A 20,531-nucleotide genomic window follows, 5' to 3' on the forward strand; every position below is an offset into this window, starting at 1 on the left:
ACCATTCCATTCTAGAGAGCTATCTTGATTGTTTTATGGCGGCAATAGCAAGAGGGGAAACATCTTATCATTTATTCTCATATTTTCTCCGGGTAAGCTTGGCGTAATGAACGAAAGGCTTGGGAGGGAGGGGGGCTTTTCTCTTCTGTTCTAAGATTACAAGGTGACTAGTCTAATGTCTATCCAGTCTATCTAAAAGATCCATTGCTCTCACTTTTTTTTGGTTTCTTTTTTTTTTTTTACATTTTGGAAAAATTACCATCTCTCGTTCTTGCCCAAGGACCACCAAAGCTTTGCAAAAATTCCACGTGCCTCTTCTCCGCCAAGAGTGGTTCGATGGCTTTCAAATATTCGCCGAGCTGTTGGTGGGATGAAAGGGTCTATAATATTTTGATTTTGTTTTCAAAAAAAAAAAAAAAAGTTAGTGTGAATAGGTATAAAAAAAACCTATATATGTATAAGCCGATAATATCAACTTTTTTTTCTTTTTTGTTTGCGAACCTTGAGGACGGCATCGACAGGTTTAGCCCAATGCTCTAGATATGTGATCTTGTTGGGCGAGTCCTCGGCCCGCATCATCTCAATGTGTAAAAAGTCGGGCTCCTCCTTGGACAAGTATTCTATCACCCGCTGCATGACGGCGAGGTACTCGTCGGTTTTGCCATGGTGCAAGGTGCAGCTGACCAAAAAGGTGCACTTTTGGCTTTTGACTTTGGTGGTGGACATGTTTTTTTTTTCTCTTTTCGTTGAGATGAAGATTTTTCTTGAGGTGTCAGGCCAGCAAATTTATGATAACTTATAGTAAAAAAAAATAAATCGATGGCTGAAATCTTCAGGTTCCGGAACTTCCGGTCAAGGGCAACCGTTCATGACAAAGTTACATATATTAATTGCTACCCGGGGCCGAGCCTTCCGTGCCGACCAGCCCGTTTTTCTTTTTAATCGCTCCCATCATCCTCACGTCCGTTTCCTGTGATTTTAGGCGTTTTTTTTTTTTTTTTTGGTTTTGTTTCGTTTTTGGAAACAACAAAAGGACGTTTGCTAGCGAAGTCCACTCTGTGAGCATCTAGTTCCAGAATCTTGGGTATTGATGAAAAGAAAAAAAACACACGCCTGTCACCCTCCGCTCAAAAGGGGGTCGATCCTATCCGGCAAGTCGGAAATCCATCACAGCGAACCCACCTGGCGTGTCAATGACCCTTCGAAAAAAACGCCCGGCTCCTCCCGCCTGGGTATATCACGTCAAAACTGTAGACGAAGATACCATGGCAGAAAACTGAAACCCCCAACGCTGATGCAAAAAAAATCCAAAGCATTATTAACTATCTGTTTTTTTATGTTGAACCATAACGGTTTAGTCTCAGTCTTAAGATGAAGGGAAGGGTAAAGAAGGAAGAAAAAAAAAAAGAAAAAAAAAGAGGGTATTAGACCGTCATCCTGGTCATGATCAACAAGACACATTAGCCATTTTAGCCAAAAACCAAACGGCGTACCCAGAATAAGAAAAAAAGACAGTCCTGACAAGTTAAAGAAACCCAAAAAGACATGTTATATATACATGTATATATGTATACTACCCGCATCCCAACAACATAGAAGAGAGAACCCGGCAATGAACATCCAGAACCGGTTTATACCTATTAACGGGTCCTGAGAAATCCCCTCCCTTTCATCCCAGCCCAACTGCCCCAATTAAGCCCCGGCCCCTGGTGCGGCTGTAGGCGATGGTGCAGATGCAGGTGCAGGCGCGTGGTGGCCTATGTGCAAGATCTTTCTAAAGCTCCTCCTAATGCCCGATCTCTCCTCCTCGCCTGTCGCATGATTCGCACCACCTTCGCCCCCCTCGACACCAGCAGCGCTGTTGCGCCGGCCGATTAGGCCCGCAAAGCTCATCCTTCTCCCGTGTCCGCCGCCGCCTCCACCACCACCACCACCACCACCACTACCAGCAGCAGCAGCAGCGGCCTCCTTCCTCATCAGCTCCTGCCGCCTTTGCTCCCTCTCCTTTTCGACCCTCCGCCTCGCCCTCGCAGCGGCCGCAACTCCCGCAGCGTTGGGCATCATGACGCCCGGCATCATCGGGTCGTGTCCCAGGCCCATCATATTGGAGGGGCGGGGTGGCCACTCGCCGTCGCGCTTCCAGGCCGCCACGCACGAGCGTATCATATCTGACAGGTTGATTGGGCAGGAAGGCTGCGCAGCCGCGGCGACTACCTTGTCGTAGATGGACAGGTACAACGCTGGGGTGATGCTAGCCCGCATCGGGTTGTTGGGAGGGAGAAGCGGTGGGGGGACGGGGAGGATGGTTTCGATCGGGTAAGTGGACGGGTCAGGGTTGCTCCCGGTCCCCGTGGTGTTTAGTGAGTGGGATTTGTTGGTTGCTACCGGTGAGAGGATGGAGTCGCCATCAGATGCGGGTGGGGTGAGGGTTTCGATGCCTGTGGTGGTTGCCGTTGTTGACTTCAGGCTTGATGTTGGATGGGCCTTTGCCGTGGTGATACTGCTAGCCGTAGTGGTGGTCGAGGTCGGCGACGCAAGCACGACAGCTTCGCCCTCGCCGTGGCTCGACCTGAAGCGGAACAACTTATCCCTCCGCCTAGGACTGGTCGGGCTTGTGGGGCTGACGAGCGGTCTAGGCTTGAGTCGCACCGTCCTGGCACCGGTCCAGGCATCCCTCCTCGCATTGAAGCACGCGAGCCCTTCGTTCCAAGCCATCTCGTCGCGATCCGCTCGGCGTCGCTTTTCGCGTCCCGCCTGCGAGGTCGCCTGCACGGAAATGCCGACTGAATCGGGGCTGTCAAAGCGGAAGGGTGAGGGTGTGACGGCTGGACCGGATGGCATAAAGGTGTTACCGTCGTCGTCCGAGATGTCCGATGTCCACTCTGCCCGGGGACGGTACTGTGATGGGTCTTCTGATATGACGCTGTAGATTGACTCGGTATCTGAATCTGCTTCTGCGCCTGAGTCGATTGGCTCATCCGTTTCCACAGCCTCCAGAACTTCGACAGCTGCAGGTGGTTGGACGGCAATCTCCTCCTCGTCGTTGTCCTCGTCGACAACAGGGTTTTGTGGTGGTGGTTTCTCAGAGGGCCCAGCATGATCTATGTCATGATGGCCACTGCTGGAATTCCCCGCCACCACCACCACCACATCCGCAGCTTCAGATGTGCTGCCAGTCACAAGCGTCCCCTCCACCGTTGCTGGTGTCTTGGGGACCGTGGCGGCAGCGGGGGGAGAAGACGGCGGGACCCTAGGCGGCCACTCAAAGACCCAGTCATTTCTGACCTTTGCCTGGAGGTAACGTCGCACGGCCTCCTTCTGCCTCGCCTTGTCTCTGCTGACCAGCTCGGCCTGGATGTCGTAGCCGTTAGCCTCGTCGCCTTCTGCACCGGCCGTCTTGTCACGCAGGTGCGGGTGTGATGAGGACGACGGCGACGGGAGGTGGCGAAGCCTGGACTTGACCGACCTCCGGATTTCAGACAGCGTGCTGGGGCGGCGAGCTGCTGCTGGTTTTGATGCTGGCGGTCCAGCAGTTTCCGCCATGGTCGACGCCATGGGCTGACTTTGACTGAAAAATTGGTTTGTTGTTGTTGTTGTTGTTGTTGTTGTTGTTGTTTTTGTTTTGCGATTTAGGGACGGGAGTTTGACTCCGAATGTAGTAATACGAGTTATGCTTGACGTTTAATATCCGGGGGGACCCCTAATCTCGGCGGAGAGGAGAAATTGGAGACGGGTTTGTTTGCCTTTTTTTTTTTCTCTCCTTTTCTTTATTTTGTCCTCCACTCTTGGAAATATCCCCGTTACGAATCGTTGAACGTTTCCCCTGATTGGTCAAGAAAAATAGGCAAGAAAAGGTATGAACAAACGTTGACAAGTACAACAGAAAAAAAAAAGAAAAGAAAAAAAAAAACAAACAGTCCCTTGAGGTAACACCAAAACAAAAGCAAAAAAAAACTAAACGGTCCTTACTTTTCGGGATTTGGTTTTCATTGAGTTGTATCCGGTAGTCTGGTGATTATGTTGCATGCATGCATGATTCACAACCACTCACTTCTCTCATGAACAAGAAACCAGAGGGGGAAAAAAGAGGGTAAGGCGAACAAAAACAAAAGGTTGAAAAGAAAAAGAAAAAAAAACATACCACAAATACAACAAAAGCACGATCTGCGGTCTCGGCCGCTGCGGGGGTGGGGAAAAAAAAGAATGGGCAGTCCAATCCGATCCCCTGGCAGGGCAGAGCATACTTTACGGGTTCAAATAAACAAAGCAAGCATCAGGGTGTCTAGGCTGTCTTTTTTAGCTGACAACCCAGCGGCACTAAAAAGCTGCCCTCGACTTTGCTACCTTTTCTTTCAAAGGGCTGGGCCCAGAACACCGCGGCACTGCAGCGCCAAGAAAAACCTGGGGCTGAAAGTGGGTAGGTAGGTTCTGCTTTGACTTATGGGTTCCAGCTGTCACTATACGGTAGTCCCTTTTTTTTTTTTATCTTTTTATTCGAGTTATCGTTTCCCTGATTCTTGCACTTCTCGGACGTTACAGTAACGCATTGGGATATGCAGGCATGACCTGAGGAGGGGAGCGGGGAGAAGAATAACCTAGTTCTATCTAGTAGAGAATGCCATTTTTTGATGGATGTTTCTTTTTTTTTCTTTTTTTTTTTTTTACCGGAGATGCAGTCTTGGCAAAAGCCAGCTACCGACCTACCGACCTAGGTACCTACTCTTTTCGTTTATTTTTATTATTATTATTATTTTTTCTTCTTTTTTTTTTTCCTACCTTGATTCACCTCAACTTTCGAGGTTTTACCGAGGATTAGAAAACAAGGCAAAGAAAAAAACGGTGCAAGTTTAAACCACCAAAATATCGATAAACCCCCCCAAGCTTACTTACACTTTCGATAGGCTGAGACCAACTTGCGCTAGCTTCGTTTATCACATTTTCTACTGTGCACAACACCTACCTACCTAGCTTTACCCAAAACCCCGCATTTACAAGATGCCTCGCTTGTTTGTCCTCGTCTGTTCCCCCCTTTTTTTTCTCTCTCAATTCTCTTCTCGCCACGAGCACCTCGGCTCCAACACTATGGGTGGACAGGTTGGCCCATCAAGTAAATACATCGGACAAAAAAGTGAGGCGGGGGGACCTCGGGGAGCAAAACATGTTGAGATAAGAACAAATCTAGTTCTAGAATTCTTAGGATAGTTAGTCAGCTTTTGACAAGAAACCTTTTTGGGGATCAAAGCTTGCAAAGCTCTCCGTTCTGCTCCCATGAGAGAAAAAAAAAAAAAAGAGATATCTCGCCACATTCCCGTACAAGGTGGGTACGTAAGCTTGCTAAGGATACTGTCAAAAGACTGTATCCGTAGCTACTACTCCGTGGCTTTGCTATACGAAGCTAAAATAGAAAAGGAAAAAAGGGTTACTGCAGTACTACTGTAACAGCATCGGGAAAAGAAAACAGGCAAGTTTTTTGTTGCCTTGCCGCCCCACTGTCCCTCCCTCAACCCCGCTTGTCATACCCCGATTAAAACAGCTGCATCCCTGCAGCCACAGTCACAACTTTAACAACCACATATAAGTCGACAGGACCGTTCGTTCGTTTCACTTTTGGGTAGGTGTCACATGCTGCCCGAAAATGACATCAACTGAACCACTCGATTCAACGCTCCTTATTGCTTGCTGATCATGGCCAACTATGGCATAGATATCACAATTACCGGTAACGATGCCCCCAAGCCAGATAAGCAGGGTGTGAGCAAACCCCACGTTAGGCATAGTCTTGAAGCTTGCGAGTTACAATGCTTGATGCATATAATTGACAATGTACCCGTGTTCCGCCATCCACAAGTAACACCCAACATTCGTCCTTCCTTATTACAGGATTACCATCTCGGCCGGACTGCGAGTGACGGTTATGTGCACAGTCCAGCCTATAAACGAAAAAACCGGAGAAAAAAAAAAGACAAAAGCGGTCACAAAAACCACATACATCTACTCCTCTCGTGAGGCCCTCGACAGAGTTCTATATAAACACGCTTGTCCATGTCCATGTCCATCTTCCTTATTTCAAAACAAGGAAGCTCCTAAAATATATATAAATAAAAAAGAACAATGCACTGAGTTCGCGCCAAACATCATTTCAACGCTGCAGCAAAAGCAGCAGTCGTCGTCGTTGCAACTACAGCCGCCTTCAAAGCCGGCTTCTCTTGCTCTTCATCATCTTTGTTTTCCTCCTTTGCTGGCTCTACTGGCGGCGGTGGTGGTCTCAGCTTGAGTTCTTTTTTGCCATTTGACCGGTAATGGAGAACCACGTCCGCACCGCCCCTCCAGACTCGGGCTCGAAGCGTTGCCAAGCTCATCTTCACGGGAAGCAACTGTTGTTTGTGTGTTAGTTCAGCAATACCCAGATGTCAAATAAAAAAGGAACCTTGCAAAGAAAAAAAAAACTTACCTGGTCATTGCACCAAAGTTCCAGATATTCCTCTGGCTTCATCCGCTCCTTTTTGGCCTCGTCGTTCTCGTCGACCTCCTCATCCTCCTCCAGCCGTTCTGCTACGTACGCCAAGATCTTTCTGACCCTCAACATACGGTTTGCGTTGAGCCTATTATTCCCATCCTGCGCTGCGATATGCGGGAGCTCATCCTTGTATGGGTTCAGGATAAAGGATACTTTATGCGGCTCCTTGGCCGGTAGCGTGTTGCAGAGGAGCACGTCGCCCAGCCACATGGGAGCCACCTGCTCAATTGTATCCACGTCCGCCCCGACCCCGCCTACAGTACCCCGGTACAGCTCCGCGCTGCCGCCAGACGTCTCCTCCTGAATAATGATTTTGGTGTTGGCCGGTAATTTGAGCACCGGCGTTTCCGATGGCAGAGACGGTGCCACCTTGCTTTCGACCAGTTTGTCGGGAACCTCGGCCAACTGCTTCTCGTATTCGTTCCGTATTTTTTGCACCACACCGTGGAAGCTGTCGTCGACCTCCTTTTCGTGTTTGGATGACGTCTCCGACCCCGCCGTCCCGCCACCATCGGATTTGTTTTCATCCTCTTGTGCTGCTTGCTTGACCACAGGCTTTTCTGCTGCCGTTGCTGACCCCGATCGGCTGATTTTGGGGATTTTAAAGTTCCACTTCTTCAGCCCCAGCGCTGGCGACTTACCATTCTCTTTTCCGTCCTTGCCGTTCTCACCGGCTGGCGTCTTGGGCTCCGCAGTCGCAGGAGTCTGCGGTGCTTCTGTGGGAGCAGCTGTCGCCGGTGTTCCCACTGGCTTGTTCCCTGCGTCCACTGCCGAGATGGCATTGGAAAAGTAATCTTCCTTTTCTACCGACGCCCGGCTGGTTTGGGATGATCTCTTATCTACCGGCGTTGATGGGTCTAGCGAAGTACGCCCAGGGGCTGGTGTTGCGAGGCCTATCCCCAGTCCTGGCGTCGTCGGTACTGGTGCACCGTTGGCGCGCGGAGTAGTGCCTTCTGCAGATCCCTCCATCACCGTATATTCCGGCATGGCGATTGACGTGGGCGGGTTCGCTTTCGCAGCCGCTATCCTCTTCTCTACACCCTCATTGAGGGTAGCCCTAAAGGCCTCATCTCGCCTGATCTCCTCGTCCACCAGGTTTGCAAATAGATACCTCAGTATCCATTTGCCAAGATTTACTATTATTCTGGTTAGCTTCAAGTCGGCTGTATCCTCAGCATGAAGCACATGTTGGCCACTTACTTCTTTGGTCCTCCCTGAATTCTAGCGGCTCCTCTGTTACAAGTTCGTCGGCGTACATCTCGGCATCGAAGCAATTAAACGGTTCAAGTACCACAGTCAGGTTACCTGAGCTAGTATCTATTGAGCACCAAGGAGCCGTGGCATCAATTGTGTTGACCCCGGGCTCGACGTCTTCCAGGTGCTTCTTCCCGAATTTTTGAATAGGTCGGCACTGGCAGTGGCACAGTTAGCTCATGGCTGTTCGAATTTTACTTCATCTGCAACAAACTTTCCAGCAAACACTCACATTAATAAGATCCCACAGCAGCACCTCTCCTGCCGTGTCAAGTGTCAACACCCTCCGACGATCGTTCAGCAAACGGTGCTTAACCAGTCCAAACTGTCCCTCGATCGTTTCCGCAGGGAGATGCTGCATTGGCTCCGCGACCGGGACCGCAATATCAAGTATGATTTCAGACTCCTTCCTAGAAAGTCCAGGTTCCGGCAGTTCATTGGCATCTGAGCTGATGAATGGTGTTGCAGGATACACAGCTGTGTTCGATATCCTCAATATAGATTTGGCCGGTATCTCCTTGACGCCCGGCTCTGGGGAAGCAACTGTAGGTAATGATACTGAACCTTCCCTCTGCCTATTAGCAGAGACGTGCGTCGAAACAGACGCCCGATGTTGCCTAAACGCCTCAGGCAGCGCATCCTGGCCAGTCTCAACGTCCAGCCACCGGTTGATGGATGATGTTGCCGTCGCCGTCCAGATGTGGCCTCCACAAGCCAAAACTTTACTGACGCCATCATTCTCCTTCGCAATCGCAACAGACAACCCTTCGTCCAGCTCCCCAAACGTGCCTCTGACATCAGTCTTTACGACCATGCCCGAGCGGTCACTGCTATAAAAGACCTCCAGCCCCGGATCCTCAGAGTATAGCGACCAGACGCTATCGTTGTGCATGGTCAACGTGTGCATGCACCGGCCGGCCGTGACACTCCACACCTTTACTGTCTGGTCAGAGCTGGCCGTCATGACAGTGTCGCCGGCCTCATTGACTAGGATTGCGCGGACGTTGTCCGTGTGTCCCACGAACTTTGTTATGCGCTTGCCGGACCGGGGGTCCCACAGTCGAAGTGTCGACTCGGGCCCGCCGCTGGCCAGGATGTTGTGGTTTACGCTGAGGGCGTAGACGGAGCCCTTCTCCGTGATCTCCTCGCCGCTGACGTCGATCTCCAGTGTCTTGCCACCGCCATTCAAATCCCAAAGGTAAATCTTTCTATCAAGCCCACCCGATGCGACCCAGTTGGTAGATGGGCTGGGCGTGGCCACACACTTGACGTAGTCGGCATGCTGGCCGATTGTGACGGGCTCGGCCGTAGTGTCTGCGTGGGGGCGCCATACTTTCACGGTCAAGTCGGAGGAGGCAGAGACCAAGGCGTTATTAGAATCGGCAAGGCATATGTCGTTGATCCAGTGGGTGTGGGCCAATGTCTGGCTGCGGAACTTGGAGGTTTGTCTTGGTTCGGGCGCGGAGGTACCGTTGGGAGCGGCCGAGTCGAGAGCTGAGGTCGAGGAGAAGGGTGATTTAAGGTCGAGGTTGAGGTCCCATGCGCAGACTATGCCATCACGGCCTCCAGAGTAACTGCCAATGGCAAGGGGTTAGAGAAGTAGAAGACGCGAGCACCATGTAGCAAAAAGGGCACTTTGCATAGTCGATAGATACTATAGGTCGAGAATCAGTAAAATAGAGTTGGGGACTTACAGGATGGATTTGTCGCGATCGGCAGCCAGACCATTAACGCCAAGTTTGTGGCCCCCAGCCTGTGAGCCGGCTACTTCAAGGACTGAGACAAAAGACAACCAATGTTAGTATATTGTTGCATGACACTGGTTAGTGGCATGGCATGGCAAGATATGACTTGGAATCAAGTAGGTTAAGGAGCGCGTCGGCCTGTGGTAGCACCCAATGAGGCTGCCATCTGAGGGACCAAAGTCCGTAAGCAGAGCGGCAAAATCCGGGCTTGTTTCTCTGCGTTTTGAATTTTACTTTTTCTCCGCCTTGCGTCTTTTTTTTCTGGTCTGCTCTTGTCTTCTAGTTTCCGCATTGGAAGTATTGGCTAGCTATCGCCACTATAACCCAAGACGTGCATTGGTGTTATACCCCAGAAAGCTGCTTGAAAAGACGAATGGGAACGCGAGCCATAGAAAAACCACGTGCGGGGGAGCATCATCCTCAAGACTTTGGGCCAAGGCAAAGCTGAAAAAAAGGGAAGAGAAAAAAAAAGACAAGAACCAAAAAAAAAAAACAGTGACGGTGAAGAACTGAGGCGACGAACCATAAGCTATCCTTTGACGCGCCTTCTTGGCCATGGCGAAAAGAAAAGTAGCGGATAGGACGACGCGCGAGGCATGCGCTGTGTGTTGTCCGTTCTAGAATTCCTTGGGGTGGAAAATAAGAAGCCGGGGGAGAAGCACGCGCAGCAACCAAAGCAAGGAGAATGGGTGTCGTAGGGGTGAAATACCAGGCTAAGGTAAGGTGGTGTTGCGGCCTACTAGCTCTGCAAATGTACAAAGGTTGATGGTAGTCGAGGTTTGAATGTACGGTTAACCGTCACTGTATGTACCTGCTTCTAGGCGGGCAAGGAAGCTATGACGGGGGAAGCAGGACTGGATCCGCTTGTTGGTTTGCTTCTGCAGATGGGGGTCGGTTGTTGTTAGGAACCTCAATTTCTGTTTCTTTTTTCTCTTCCTTCTCCCCTTCTCTCGGTTGCCGACGGGTTTTCACCCCCGAACAAGACAAACAAGAATAAAAATAAAAAGGATACGGCAGAAAATAACGGCTGCACTACTCCTACCTTGGACAGCTGGGATGCAGAGTCGCTGCAACACCTTCCACAATTGATTGAGGCGACGGTTGATCAAGATCCCTGTCTTGTGCGGGCGCTGAAGAACTAGAGGCTGCGGTTGGCTGCAGCAGGGGTTTTTTTCCCATCAGATTGGGGGCTGGAGAAATGAGGGGCTTGAGGGGGTTGCAGTACGAAGTGCAGAGTAATGTATGTACTTCGTAGGAGAACTCCGACAGTTGCAAGCATTGCTGCTACCCTCTCGACCTCTCTACTCTGTACAGTCCCACAATGTTCCTTCCTTCCTCTCCACCTTCTATACTCTCCCCACCTGGTTGCGGGGCCCTGTACCGTACCATAGTACCTACTGGGCAGTTCCGTCTCTGGAGTTGGCTCGCTTACTTATTGATCAATTAATACTCTTTGCCCTGAATAAAGTAAAGTACCTTGGTCTACCTTAGTTGAACCTCTACTGTGTTTCGTATACCATAAGTGTATTATAATTTCAGCCAACAGAATTGTATTAAGTCAACTGTCGACCTCATCTTACACACAGGTCCAACAGGTCATGCAAATGAAAACTTATAACACGCACGCACGCACAAGCCCTCATGACCACGACTAATGGAATAAGAAAAAAACCACCTGCTGACTTTCAAAAAGTCATCCATCCTTAACCGACACCGACTCCCGATTCAAGTCGGTCGGTAGACTACATCAGGTATTTTTTTTTTTCCTGTCGGGACCGAGTCGAGTTACGTATGGTCATGCCCACATACCTTATGTACCTTCATGTACAATACAAGGTCAAGCCCAACTCTTCAACATGTCTCCATCGTACCACATCATCCACCTCCCCCTTTCTCCTCTCCCCTTGTTTAGCTCCCCAACCCCGCATCACAGCTTCCCGACGGTCTGGTTCGCTAATGTTCAATTCTTTGATATATTGGTTCAGCTTAGCGAACCTGCCTTGCCTTGTGCCCTTCCTAACCTGATGGTTTCCTGGTTGGGCCTGCGTCATCGTCCGATCCTCCACATCATTTTAGCCAACTTACTTCGTAGTCATTTCGTAATAAGTCGTTTCCCTCTGACCAAATCTCAGCTGACTTGATATTCGGATGACAGCCAATAACATGTCGGGATCATAAATTTACTTTGTTTTAATACTCAAAGGTCAAGTCTATTTAACTTGTGTTTGATATCCAGACTGTGATTGATGCTTATAATACTGTACACGAGTTGATGAAGATGCGAATGCGCTTCCTACGTATCATTAAGAAGCACGCTTTGGCATGCTAGACTCGCCGTCTCGCCGCCAAGCACGTGTTGGCAAATCTTCAGATAGGTCCCCGAGATGAAGCCGAAGGCGATGCTCCCGCTCGGACACCGCACGTCCCGCGGGGCACCCGGGAACATCTCCGTATCTAACCCACCTTAGAAAGCAACCTGGCCACCGTCCGTATATATGAATGCATAAGATGGTTCTGGTTGTGTCCCTTTGATTTGTGTGTGGTTGAGCCTTTCCTGGAGACACGCTTCATTTCATCATGATGAAGTGAATAGGGATCAGTAGGCATGTGATGCCTTGGCGTTATGAATAACACAAAGTCTCTGTGTGCTGCTCGGGGGGGTTAGGCAGAAGTTCTTTTGAGATGTCATGGTTCGCTTAGACGTTGCAGTTGCCTATCCTTTTGCCCGGAAGAAAGAACCCCTTGAGCAGAAGTATTCCCGGCCTGTAATTTGCGGCTCACAAGAACCACTAGTCCAAGATGTTTTCTCAAAGAGGAAAGACTCCGGAAACACTTTATCGGGAAATAACAAAAAAAAAAGTCCAGATAAATAAAAACACGCATTTATGTGTTTGGACTACCTATATACTAACTAGGTACCTAAGTTATATGACACTGGCCGCCAGTAGTAAATCCGTGCGTTCGATTAGTTGTTTACAGGGTGTTTAAAAAGACGAGTAAAAAAATGTAATATCCCAGTCTCGAACAGTAGAAAAAAAGAGTGAGGGTATACAGAAAAGAAAGAAGAGAAAAATCAAGGATATTACATCGCTTCAACCCAACGCCTCGTTTTTTTTTTTTGTTTAAACCCCAAACAAACACCTAGTAAAAGTTGACGCCCAAGAATGGGAAACAGGAAGAGGGGTCAACCAAAAGAGAAAAAAAAAAGCAATAATAAAAATCGTAAATCATAAAAACAACCCATAAAGCCCTTATTCCTATTCCCTCAACGCCTCTTCCCTATGCCAATGTCGATCTTGCCGCTCATGCTCTGCACCACCATGCTGCTAGCGTCCCCGGCCTCCTGGTCTCCCTTGCGCGCCGCGACGTGCTTGTTGACCCCGGGCCGGTTGCTCGTCCGGTCGAGTATGACGACGTCCTTGCCCCAGACCTTGATGCGGCCCGACATGTCGGTGGCGTCAATGTCGCCGCGCCACGACGCCGGGTACCGCACGGCAACGGCCGCCGACGTGGTGCTGTGCCGCGACTGCAGCGTGCGCAAGTACTTGGACACCGCCATCGCGGCCGCCTGTGCCTGCTGCTGCTGCGCCGCTGCGGCCTCGGCCGTCTGCAGCTGCGGTGCGCGGGGGGTGATGGTCGGCAGTGCCAAGCCCGACGGTATGATGATCGAAGGGTTGCCAGACGGCACGTTGGACTCATCTCCCGGTCGGCCGTTGACGATGGGGACCACGATCCCCCGCTCAGGGTCTTCTGAGGACGGGGTGCTTGGAGGCGTTGGGCTCGGTAGAGATGGTTGAGGCACACGCGCCGATGCACCTTCGAGGGCTGTAGAGTACACGCCCGTGTCCGCGCTCCACCAAAACGGCTCAAGCACCCTCACGACCGTGCCGCCACTGGTAGATGTAGTTTGCAGAAGGCTTTGTTTTTGGCCCTCTGCGGCCGTGCTTCCCATGATTCCTAGTTCGGCCGGCAAGACGGCGAGCATGTCGACTGCGATGTTTCCACTTGTCGAGTGCAGCTTGGCCGAGTAGCTGAAGGCGGCCGCGCCCTTGATATCGCCCGAGGTCGTGCCCACGTTGATATCATACTCCCTCGGAGGTATGATTTCGACGGCGGATCGCGTCATTCCTTGCTGTGCGAGCCCATTGCCTGCCGCATCCTGTTGCGCCAGCAGCGCTTGGCGTGCCTGGTATACCGGCTCCCAAAATTCAACGTTGCCCGATGTCGAACGGATAACGAGCGTAGCTACTCGTGGGTCTGATTCCAGCACGGGCTTGGGCTCGATTCCCACCTTCACCGTGCCCGACAGGGTGTCAAGGCGGAGGTAGTCGTATAATGGCCAGGCACCACTGATGGGTCCGCTCGAGGCTGTGGCGTAGATCGACCTCGCCTCGAAGCGGAAGAAAGGTGGAGCCCCGCCCTGCCCCAGCTTGACCAATTCGTTTTCGTCCCGTGTTGCGGTGGCGCACGCTACGGAGCCGATGATTGTGCTAAGCTCGGCTTTCTTGAGCACTCCCAGGTCGAGGTTGTCGAGCAGATGGATGTTGAGATGCAGCACTTCTACATTGATGCTGTCGAGCCTCGCGCCCTTGGGCAGAGATATGGTCGCCCGGATGTGCAGGCAAGGAGGCTGGGTTCGGCCCTGTACCCTGTTTGGGGCGGTAAGTATAAGTTTCTGCGCCCGCGAGTCCCACTCCTGTTTGACCTGGACGCTATCGTCGTTGCCCTGGATCTCAATGACCATCTCGGGCGCGTCCGTCGTCCTCCGGATCAACACATCGCCATAGATCTTGATGGGCACACCTGGCTGCGACTGGTCCTCTCCTTCGGCTTTTTGTAAGAGCACCAGAGAATACGCATCACCGGTGATAAAAGGGTACGTCTCCTTGCTGACGGCCTTGCCAGTGGCGCATCCCGATTTGGCCGGAAATATAATTTCCCCGTCAAAGGGAGGATACTGCATCGTCGGTTCTTGTTGACTTTGTACTTTTGTTGATGTATCACTTGGTTCTGGATCTCCAAGACTTGATTGTGACTTTATAGGCTGACCAGATGACTGTGGGCCAGTCATAAACCAGTTGCCCTGTCAGTCGTGATCCGTAACACCATTGCCTACCAAAGCCCCATACAGAAGACCAAAAGTAAAAAAAAGAAGGAAAGAAAAGCGGATGCGGATAGGCTTACCTCGATGATATTAGTCGTCCGCGCCGATGCAGAGTTCAAATAAGCCCCAATGAACCCTAGCACGATCGCAGCAAACGCGATCGCTATCAACAACATCTGGCAAGTCCTGGACCGCAGCAGCGGCGCCCTCCTCTTTGCCGGCCGCCACCTCGCCGGCTCGACATCGTCCACATCCACCTCTCCGCCCATGCTCTGCGGCGACCTCGCCGTCGTCTGATTGTCCATCAACAAACCCTGCCTCTCTCCGCTAGCCGGCCCACGGGGCCGGGGGGAAGACAAGAGCCCCGAGGCTTCATCTTCACTGTCGCGTCCTCCTCCTTCTCTCATCGCAAATGTGTTGTAGTTTCTGAGGTTCTGTGGTTGGTGACGACGTTGATGGTAGTAGTAGTATTCGTAATTATAGTCACTCCGTGGTGAGTATGCGGGCGGTGGTGCCTCTTCTCCTGTCGTCGTCGTCGTAGTCGTAGTCGTAGTCTTCTTCGGTACGGGCTGGTGGACCAAACTTTGGTGGCCGCCACCAGCCGTTATCGCCGTCAATCCTATGCCGCACCCAGCAGCAACAGCCGCCGTCTCACTTCGTTCGAATGCAGATCCGGAGTCGAAATTGTATATTTCGACGTTGCCATCGCGACGCCGATCCGAACGTTGAGTAATATCACCAGCAACTACAATAGCAGCAGAAACATCATCGTTGCCGCCGCAAATCCTGGATGGATTGGATGCAGCATGTGGAAAACTGGGGGGCCGCGGCTGCAGCTCAGACCAACCCCGAGTCAGGGCCCGCCCGCCGTCCATCAGAACACCACCCTGACCCCTGTCCGGCGCCCCGGCAGCGCTCCCCTGCCAATGATAACTGAAATCCCCATCATGGTGGCTCCTCTGCAGCGACGGGTCCAGAACCCAAACGTCGGGTAATAAGGCTCGTGGCACTGTCTCTGCCTCTCCCAACAAAGGACCGCCAAAGTACCCATCGCTGGGGGACAATGCAGCCTCCCAATTGTTGTCGCCGTCGTCGGCGCCGATAACGTCTGCGTGGTTGAGTTGTATATCATTATGAGGCCAATAATCCCCCTCGCCCGGCATGGGATATCGCGACATTTGCGACGATCTTTTTCTTCTTCTTTTTTCGTTATCTTTTTTTCTCTACTCAGTTGATCGTTTTCTTTCCTTTTCGTCGTCGCTATCCCCCTTACGAAACGCGTCGAAACGTATGCCAAGGCCGACTTGATCGTCGCTTTGCAGTGGAGAGTTTTAAAGTCCCAGGGCCATAAGCGCAATACCGCGTTAAAAGAAAAAGAAGAGAAAAAAAAAACGCCCTAAAACGCAACTGCAAATCGCAACCCCCTAGCACTTTTTATGCTTGCTTTTTGTGATCTCTTTTTAGTACTAAGACCCGACAAGTATGTTTCGCGACTCAAGCTCGGGTAACGAGAGTACCTTCTTTTCGGGAGGGTTTCGTTGAAGGGGTATAAAGCAAGGTGAACAAAAATAGTAAAAATCGCAAATGACACCAGACAGCGGTAAATGGACGGGTAGCCCAAGCAATATGCCTGTTTTGTTCCGAATATATGGATGTCGAATAGAAAGTGCCAACTGGCCAAGACTCTGGGGGAAAACTAGAAAAGATATATGAGAAGATCTAGTTCTAGTTCTAGTCCTGGAAGCAAACGAATCGAACAAAAAAATAAGCATTTCGAGTCCGGCTCTCACTCCATCTAAAAGGCAAGGCCAAAAAAAACGACAAACCCATACGCATGTAGGAAAGGGAAACATGACATCCCGCCCGACTTCGCTTGATGCACTGTCAGCTCTCTAACCTAAATCCACCCATTAAAAATATCCCAAACCCCCCATCATGCAAGCCGGCGAGCAATCAGAAGACGCAAAAAAAAAAGGGTTACGGAGTATGGATGGCGTAAGCCTCCCACAACAAGACACCATCGCCAAGGCCAGAATAGGAAGCTCGCGACATAGTCGGTCCATTATTCTCTGTTTTGCTATGCATACTTGTACTGTTAGTACCCAAATGTAGACTCGAGACCCATCCTCCTATCACCAGCTATCCGCAGAGTACTCTACCTACTACCTTGCTCCGTCATCCTGCATAGTCTTACGCCTCCATTCCCCACGCGGCCGCGTAACTTTTTTTTTATCACTTATCAACGTTGAGTCACACAGAGGAAAGCCTGTGCCAGCTATCATCGACAATGCCCAATGGGATAAGAAGCCAAACATTGATTTAGCCTAAACGGTCTATAGAGCAATGTATCGATAAATGGCAACCAAGATTTATCGCTGTTAGTTATCCACCCAACTTTAGACATCCCAAAGCCCCATGTTCTACCCCTGTGACTTCCTTTTTCTCCCGCCCATCACCTCGAAAGGGAACAAAAGGAATACGAGTACGAGCAATAAGAGATGCCATGTATCTATACCAGCACCTGTCCTTCACTCTTTGTGATAGGTCAAAGTAGCCGTATAACTAAGGGGAAACCCGGGGTGGAACAAGGTGTGAATAGAAAAGTTTCAAAAAATAAGTGAAAAAAATTAACAAATAACGCCTCCGCTATGCGGCACTAAAATCCCTTTTAGTATAGGCGGCGGGGATTTATAAAGATGAAATGTAGAGAATGCTTTGCCATCGGCATCTTGCCATTCATCAATCCATCCGCCGATCGATTCCCTCACTGTAGATTGAGGAACTTCTTCGAGTTCTCGTACACGATCCATGTGATGCTCAAGGCCGGCGCCACCTTGAGTAGATTCGGCGTCAGGCCTTTGTACAGGCCCCTCACGCCCTCGTTCCGCACCGTACGCGTCGTCACGTCCCAGATACCCGTATAAGTCGGTGGGTGCATCTTTGTACCCTGCGTCTGTAGCCGAGTCCGGAGCACATTGAGTGGATACACTATCGTCGCCCCGATCGCTCCTGATGTTGCACCCATCATTCCCATGGCTATGTTTCCCGGCTCCGCGTCATCCTCGTGTATCCCGCACGTCCGTGCCTTGTACCTTCGGTACGTCGTCTTCAGGAGCTCGAATGTCCCCATGTCGATGGCGCTGTACGGGAACATTCCCACCAGACCCATGGTCACGCCGCGATAGGCCGCTGCGACCCCGCCCGTCGCATACATACGCTTTGCCGTCTGCACCAAGAGTGCGTTGCCCGTTGGTCCGCCCTGTACGGTCTCACACTGCAGCCGGAATTTAAGTGTGTCTAATGGGTAGACGCAGAACTGGGCAACCATGCCCGCCACTCCACCAGCAACAAACTTGGAGTAAGGGTTTATGTGAGTAGGGTCGCTGTGACCCTCGAGAGTTGCGAGGGTGCGTTTGGCGAACTCATACGAGCCAAATTTTATGGCCGTCTCCGGCATGATTTTTATGACATTTAATCCGTTTCCTACAACAATGTGTGCATACCACGGTTAGTCAGTTGCGCTCGAGCCGCACCCATCTTGGTTGACCATCACAGACGATACTTACCAGCAAAAAACGTACGCAGGCCACCTGATCTATATAAGCTGGTAATGGCAGCAGCGATCGGATGGCCTGCATTCTTGACAGCCTTCAGGGGCTGTCCCTTGGCAGCGGCCGCTACAGCTGCCTCGGCACTGGTTCTGGCTTTTGTGTTGACAAGGAGGTATACTTTTAATCGGTCGAGAGGGGCAGTTGCTGTACGTGATACACCACCCGCGATGGCACCGGCAAGGAAGTAGCCTGGTTCAGGTAGGTATTCAGTCAGCTTGGAGGGCTTTGTTTTCTTCTCTACTTGCTTCGGTGCCGACAACGCGTAGTCTTCTCCCTCCTCAAGCGTCGCTGGACTTATAACAGAGCTGGAACCTTCGCCGGTGTGCTGTGTGGCCAAGCCAAGGGCTGCTTTGCTGTGTGCTCGAGAAGCTGGCCTTGGCAAGGGTTCATCTGTGGCGGCCACCCCCCTTTCTGCTAGTGCCACAGTGGGTGCCGTGGTTGCTGCAGCCAAAGCCGGCGGCTGTGAAGATTTCGAGGCTGGGTTTGGGGACATGGGTCTCTCAACAGGAGAGTTGCCTTGTCCGGATTCGTTGGGTATTTGTGAGGCCACATTCGCGTCGGGTTTTTGTAGAGACTTTCGAGAAGGTCCAGATGTCTTACCAGACAGCGACGGTGATGGTTGGGCAAGCCTAATGATAGAACCGAAGAGAGCGTGTAGAAGGAAGCTGGTCGTACCTAAGCCCTCGAGGGTATCTTCGCTCACCAGCGAATCACCTTCGGCATTTATAGTGACGATTTGAGAGTAAAATGACAGTGCCGTCGCCAGAGCAGCACCACCATCACCGTCGTGTACCGGCATGAATAGGAGGAAGTCACTTAGCGGGAAGGACGGTCAGCACACACAACAATGTCTGAGCTCTGCACGACCAACCATCCATTCGCTGGATCCGGTAACGCAATCTGGGGCAGATGTGCCCTATAGACGGCTTCAATGGCGGCGATGCGGCAGAGCTACAAGCAAATCAACAACGGCACAACCTACCGCCATTCCTCAAAAGTGATATATCCGTCCCGGTTCATGTCGATCTCGTTGAAGAAGCCCGTCAGCCGTTTAGATGAGACGGTCAGGCCACATTTTTTGAAAGCGGCCTGCAGCTCTTCCTTGTCTAGCCTTCCGTTGTTGTCCCTATCGATGGATCGGAAAAGGGCAAAAAGTTGCCTCTCGGCCGTCTCGACAAATGTGCGAAACTCTGCACCATATGCCGTAGCCTGGTCAGTCATTGAAAGCCTGCCAGAGTTGTATGTGCGTGTCTCTCCGCCCGCATAGCATACGTGCAGTTTGTAAACTGCTCGCAACTAACGCACCTTCATATTGGATCTTGCCGTCCCCGCTGGTGTCAACAGCCTTGAACACATCTCCCAGCATGTTTTCTGCATTCTTCATAGCTATTCCCCCCAACACAAATCCCTGGTCAGTTGTTGCGATGAAAGCTTCACATCGGCTGGACATGCGCCCGAGAGACTAACGATGGTCTATTCTCCTTAATCCCCTCTTGAGCTCCTTCAGGTCAAGCTCGCCGGCACCCTTGGGGTCCAGTTCGCGCCAGAGCTCCTCCATGCGCTTGTCGCGCGCGTTCTGTGACTCGGCCATGCTGGCCTCCAGCTCCGAGACCACATCTGTGATCTTCATGTTCGGCTAGTCATTGCAGGTCGGGAAGGCGGTTCAGTTTGCGGGAAATATCGCCCAATGTCGGATTACTGCGGGTTATAATGTTTGTCTTTTTTTTGGGCTTGGTCTCGTTGCTTCCCGCAGGACACTGTTATATCGCATGCATCGTCTGATCGAAACTGGGCTTGTTGATTAGAGCTACTCCTTATCCCCCTGATACTGCTGCTTATCGAGCTTGGCTTGTTCGGTGCTTGTCTTTGCGCTTTCGCAGCCATGTGTTGTCCCAAGGGCTGGACGGATGGCGCAAACTTCCGAGGGTCTGTTTGCCAATTTAGATATTAAGAGATAACAGTCCGCACACCTTCTGATTTTATCGTATGTAGGTAGTTCCGTACACTAAGGTAGGCAGGTAGTGAGAAAAAGCTGCTACGACATTGATCGATCAATAGGTGGAACTCCATCAAAGCTAGGTGGGACAAGGGGGTGCAATATGACCACAATCGTTACTCGCCGTCACAGAAACGAGACGACTGGCTCCACCCTGCCGTCTGTGGGCTATGGTGGAACTAGAAAGCTTCAACCTACCAATCAGCACTTGTCAGTTTTGGGGGATGTGTCAGCCAAGCTCAAGCCCCTCCAGCCACTCGCTTGGTACCCGTTATCTGATGGAAGCCACGATTCGATAAAGCAG

General features: G+C 51.1%; 5 protein-coding genes across 5 annotated transcripts; all 5 read right to left on the reverse strand.

The window, feature by feature from the left end:
• Window positions 1-100: 100 nt before the first annotated feature.
• Window positions 101-766, reverse strand: PgNI_08166 (uncharacterized protein). The gene is made up of 2 exons (XM_031128165.1): window positions 502-766; window positions 101-380 (listed from the first exon to the last, which is right to left on the reverse strand). The coding sequence occupies exons 1-2, from the start codon at window positions 724-726 to the stop codon at window positions 240-242; spliced, it is 366 nt and encodes a 121-aa protein (XP_030979425.1). The 5' UTR covers window positions 727-766; the 3' UTR covers window positions 101-239.
• A 926-nt stretch (window positions 767-1,692) lies between these two features.
• Window positions 1,693-3,543, reverse strand: PgNI_08167 (uncharacterized protein; the record flags this gene model as incomplete). The annotated part of the gene is made up of 1 exon (XM_031128166.1): window positions 1,693-3,543. One exon carries the CDS (start codon window positions 3,541-3,543, stop codon window positions 1,693-1,695), a length of 1,851 nt encoding a protein of 616 aa, XP_030978746.1.
• Window positions 3,544-5,639: 2,096 nt separating this feature from the next.
• PgNI_08168 (uncharacterized protein) lies at window positions 5,640-10,470 on the reverse strand. Its single transcript, XM_031128167.1, has 7 exons — window positions 10,040-10,470; window positions 9,466-9,547; window positions 8,004-9,345; window positions 7,718-7,928; window positions 6,452-7,653; window positions 5,848-6,374; window positions 5,640-5,749 (listed from the first exon to the last, which is right to left on the reverse strand). The coding sequence occupies exons 1-6, from the start codon at window positions 10,071-10,073 to the stop codon at window positions 6,135-6,137; spliced, it is 3,111 nt and encodes a 1,036-aa protein (XP_030978748.1). The 5' UTR covers window positions 10,074-10,470; the 3' UTR covers window positions 5,640-5,749; window positions 5,848-6,134.
• Window positions 10,471-12,781: 2,311 nt separating this feature from the next.
• PgNI_08169 (uncharacterized protein) lies at window positions 12,782-15,798 on the reverse strand (the record flags this gene model as incomplete). The annotated part of the gene is made up of 2 exons (XM_031128168.1): window positions 12,782-14,572; window positions 14,701-15,798. The coding sequence occupies 2 exons, from the start codon at window positions 15,796-15,798 to the stop codon at window positions 12,782-12,784; spliced, it is 2,889 nt and encodes a 962-aa protein (XP_030978750.1).
• A 1,193-nt stretch (window positions 15,799-16,991) lies between these two features.
• Window positions 16,992-20,212, reverse strand: PgNI_08170 (uncharacterized protein). Its single transcript, XM_031128169.1, has 5 exons — window positions 19,699-20,212; window positions 19,537-19,617; window positions 19,214-19,421; window positions 18,187-19,046; window positions 16,992-18,103 (listed from the first exon to the last, which is right to left on the reverse strand). The coding sequence occupies exons 1-5, from the start codon at window positions 19,859-19,861 to the stop codon at window positions 17,385-17,387; spliced, it is 2,031 nt and encodes a 676-aa protein (XP_030978458.1). The 5' UTR covers window positions 19,862-20,212; the 3' UTR covers window positions 16,992-17,384.
• Window positions 20,213-20,531: the final 319 nt, after the last annotated feature.

Source organism: Pyricularia grisea (genome assembly GCF_004355905.1).
Source record: "Pyricularia grisea strain NI907 chromosome V map unlocalized Pyricularia_grisea_NI907_Scaffold_6, whole genome shotgun sequence".
NCBI lineage: Eukaryota > Fungi > Ascomycota > Sordariomycetes > Magnaporthales > Pyriculariaceae > Pyricularia > Pyricularia grisea.

Coding starts and splice junctions, on each gene's coding strand:
- PgNI_08170 (XM_031128169.1), bottom strand. CDS start 19,861: ATGAAGATCACAGATGTGGTCTCGGAGCTGGAGGCCAGCATGGCCGAG. Junction 19,047..19,213: donor ATCACTTTTGAGGAATGGCG/GTAGGTTGTGCC, acceptor CTTCCCGCTAAG/TGACTTCCTCCTATTCATGC. Junction 18,104..18,186: donor CCTGCGTACGTTTTTTGCTG/GTAAGTATCGTC, acceptor ACATTGTTGTAG/GAAACGGATTAAATGTCATA.
- PgNI_08168 (XM_031128167.1), bottom strand. CDS start 10,073: ATGGCCAAGAAGGCGCGTCAAAGGATAGCTTATG. Junction 9,548..10,039: donor GCGTCAAAGGATAGCTTATG/GTTCGTCGCCTC, acceptor CTTTTGTCTCAG/TCCTTGAAGTAGCCGGCTCA. Junction 9,346..9,465: donor GATCGCGACAAATCCATCCT/GTAAGTCCCCAA, acceptor TGCCATTGGCAG/TTACTCTGGAGGCCGTGATG.
- PgNI_08166 (XM_031128165.1), bottom strand. CDS start 726: ATGTCCACCACCAAAGTCAAAAGCCAAAAGTGCACCTTTTTGGTCAGC. Junction 381..501: donor CTGTCGATGCCGTCCTCAAG/GTTCGCAAACAA, acceptor AAAATATTATAG/ACCCTTTCATCCCACCAACA.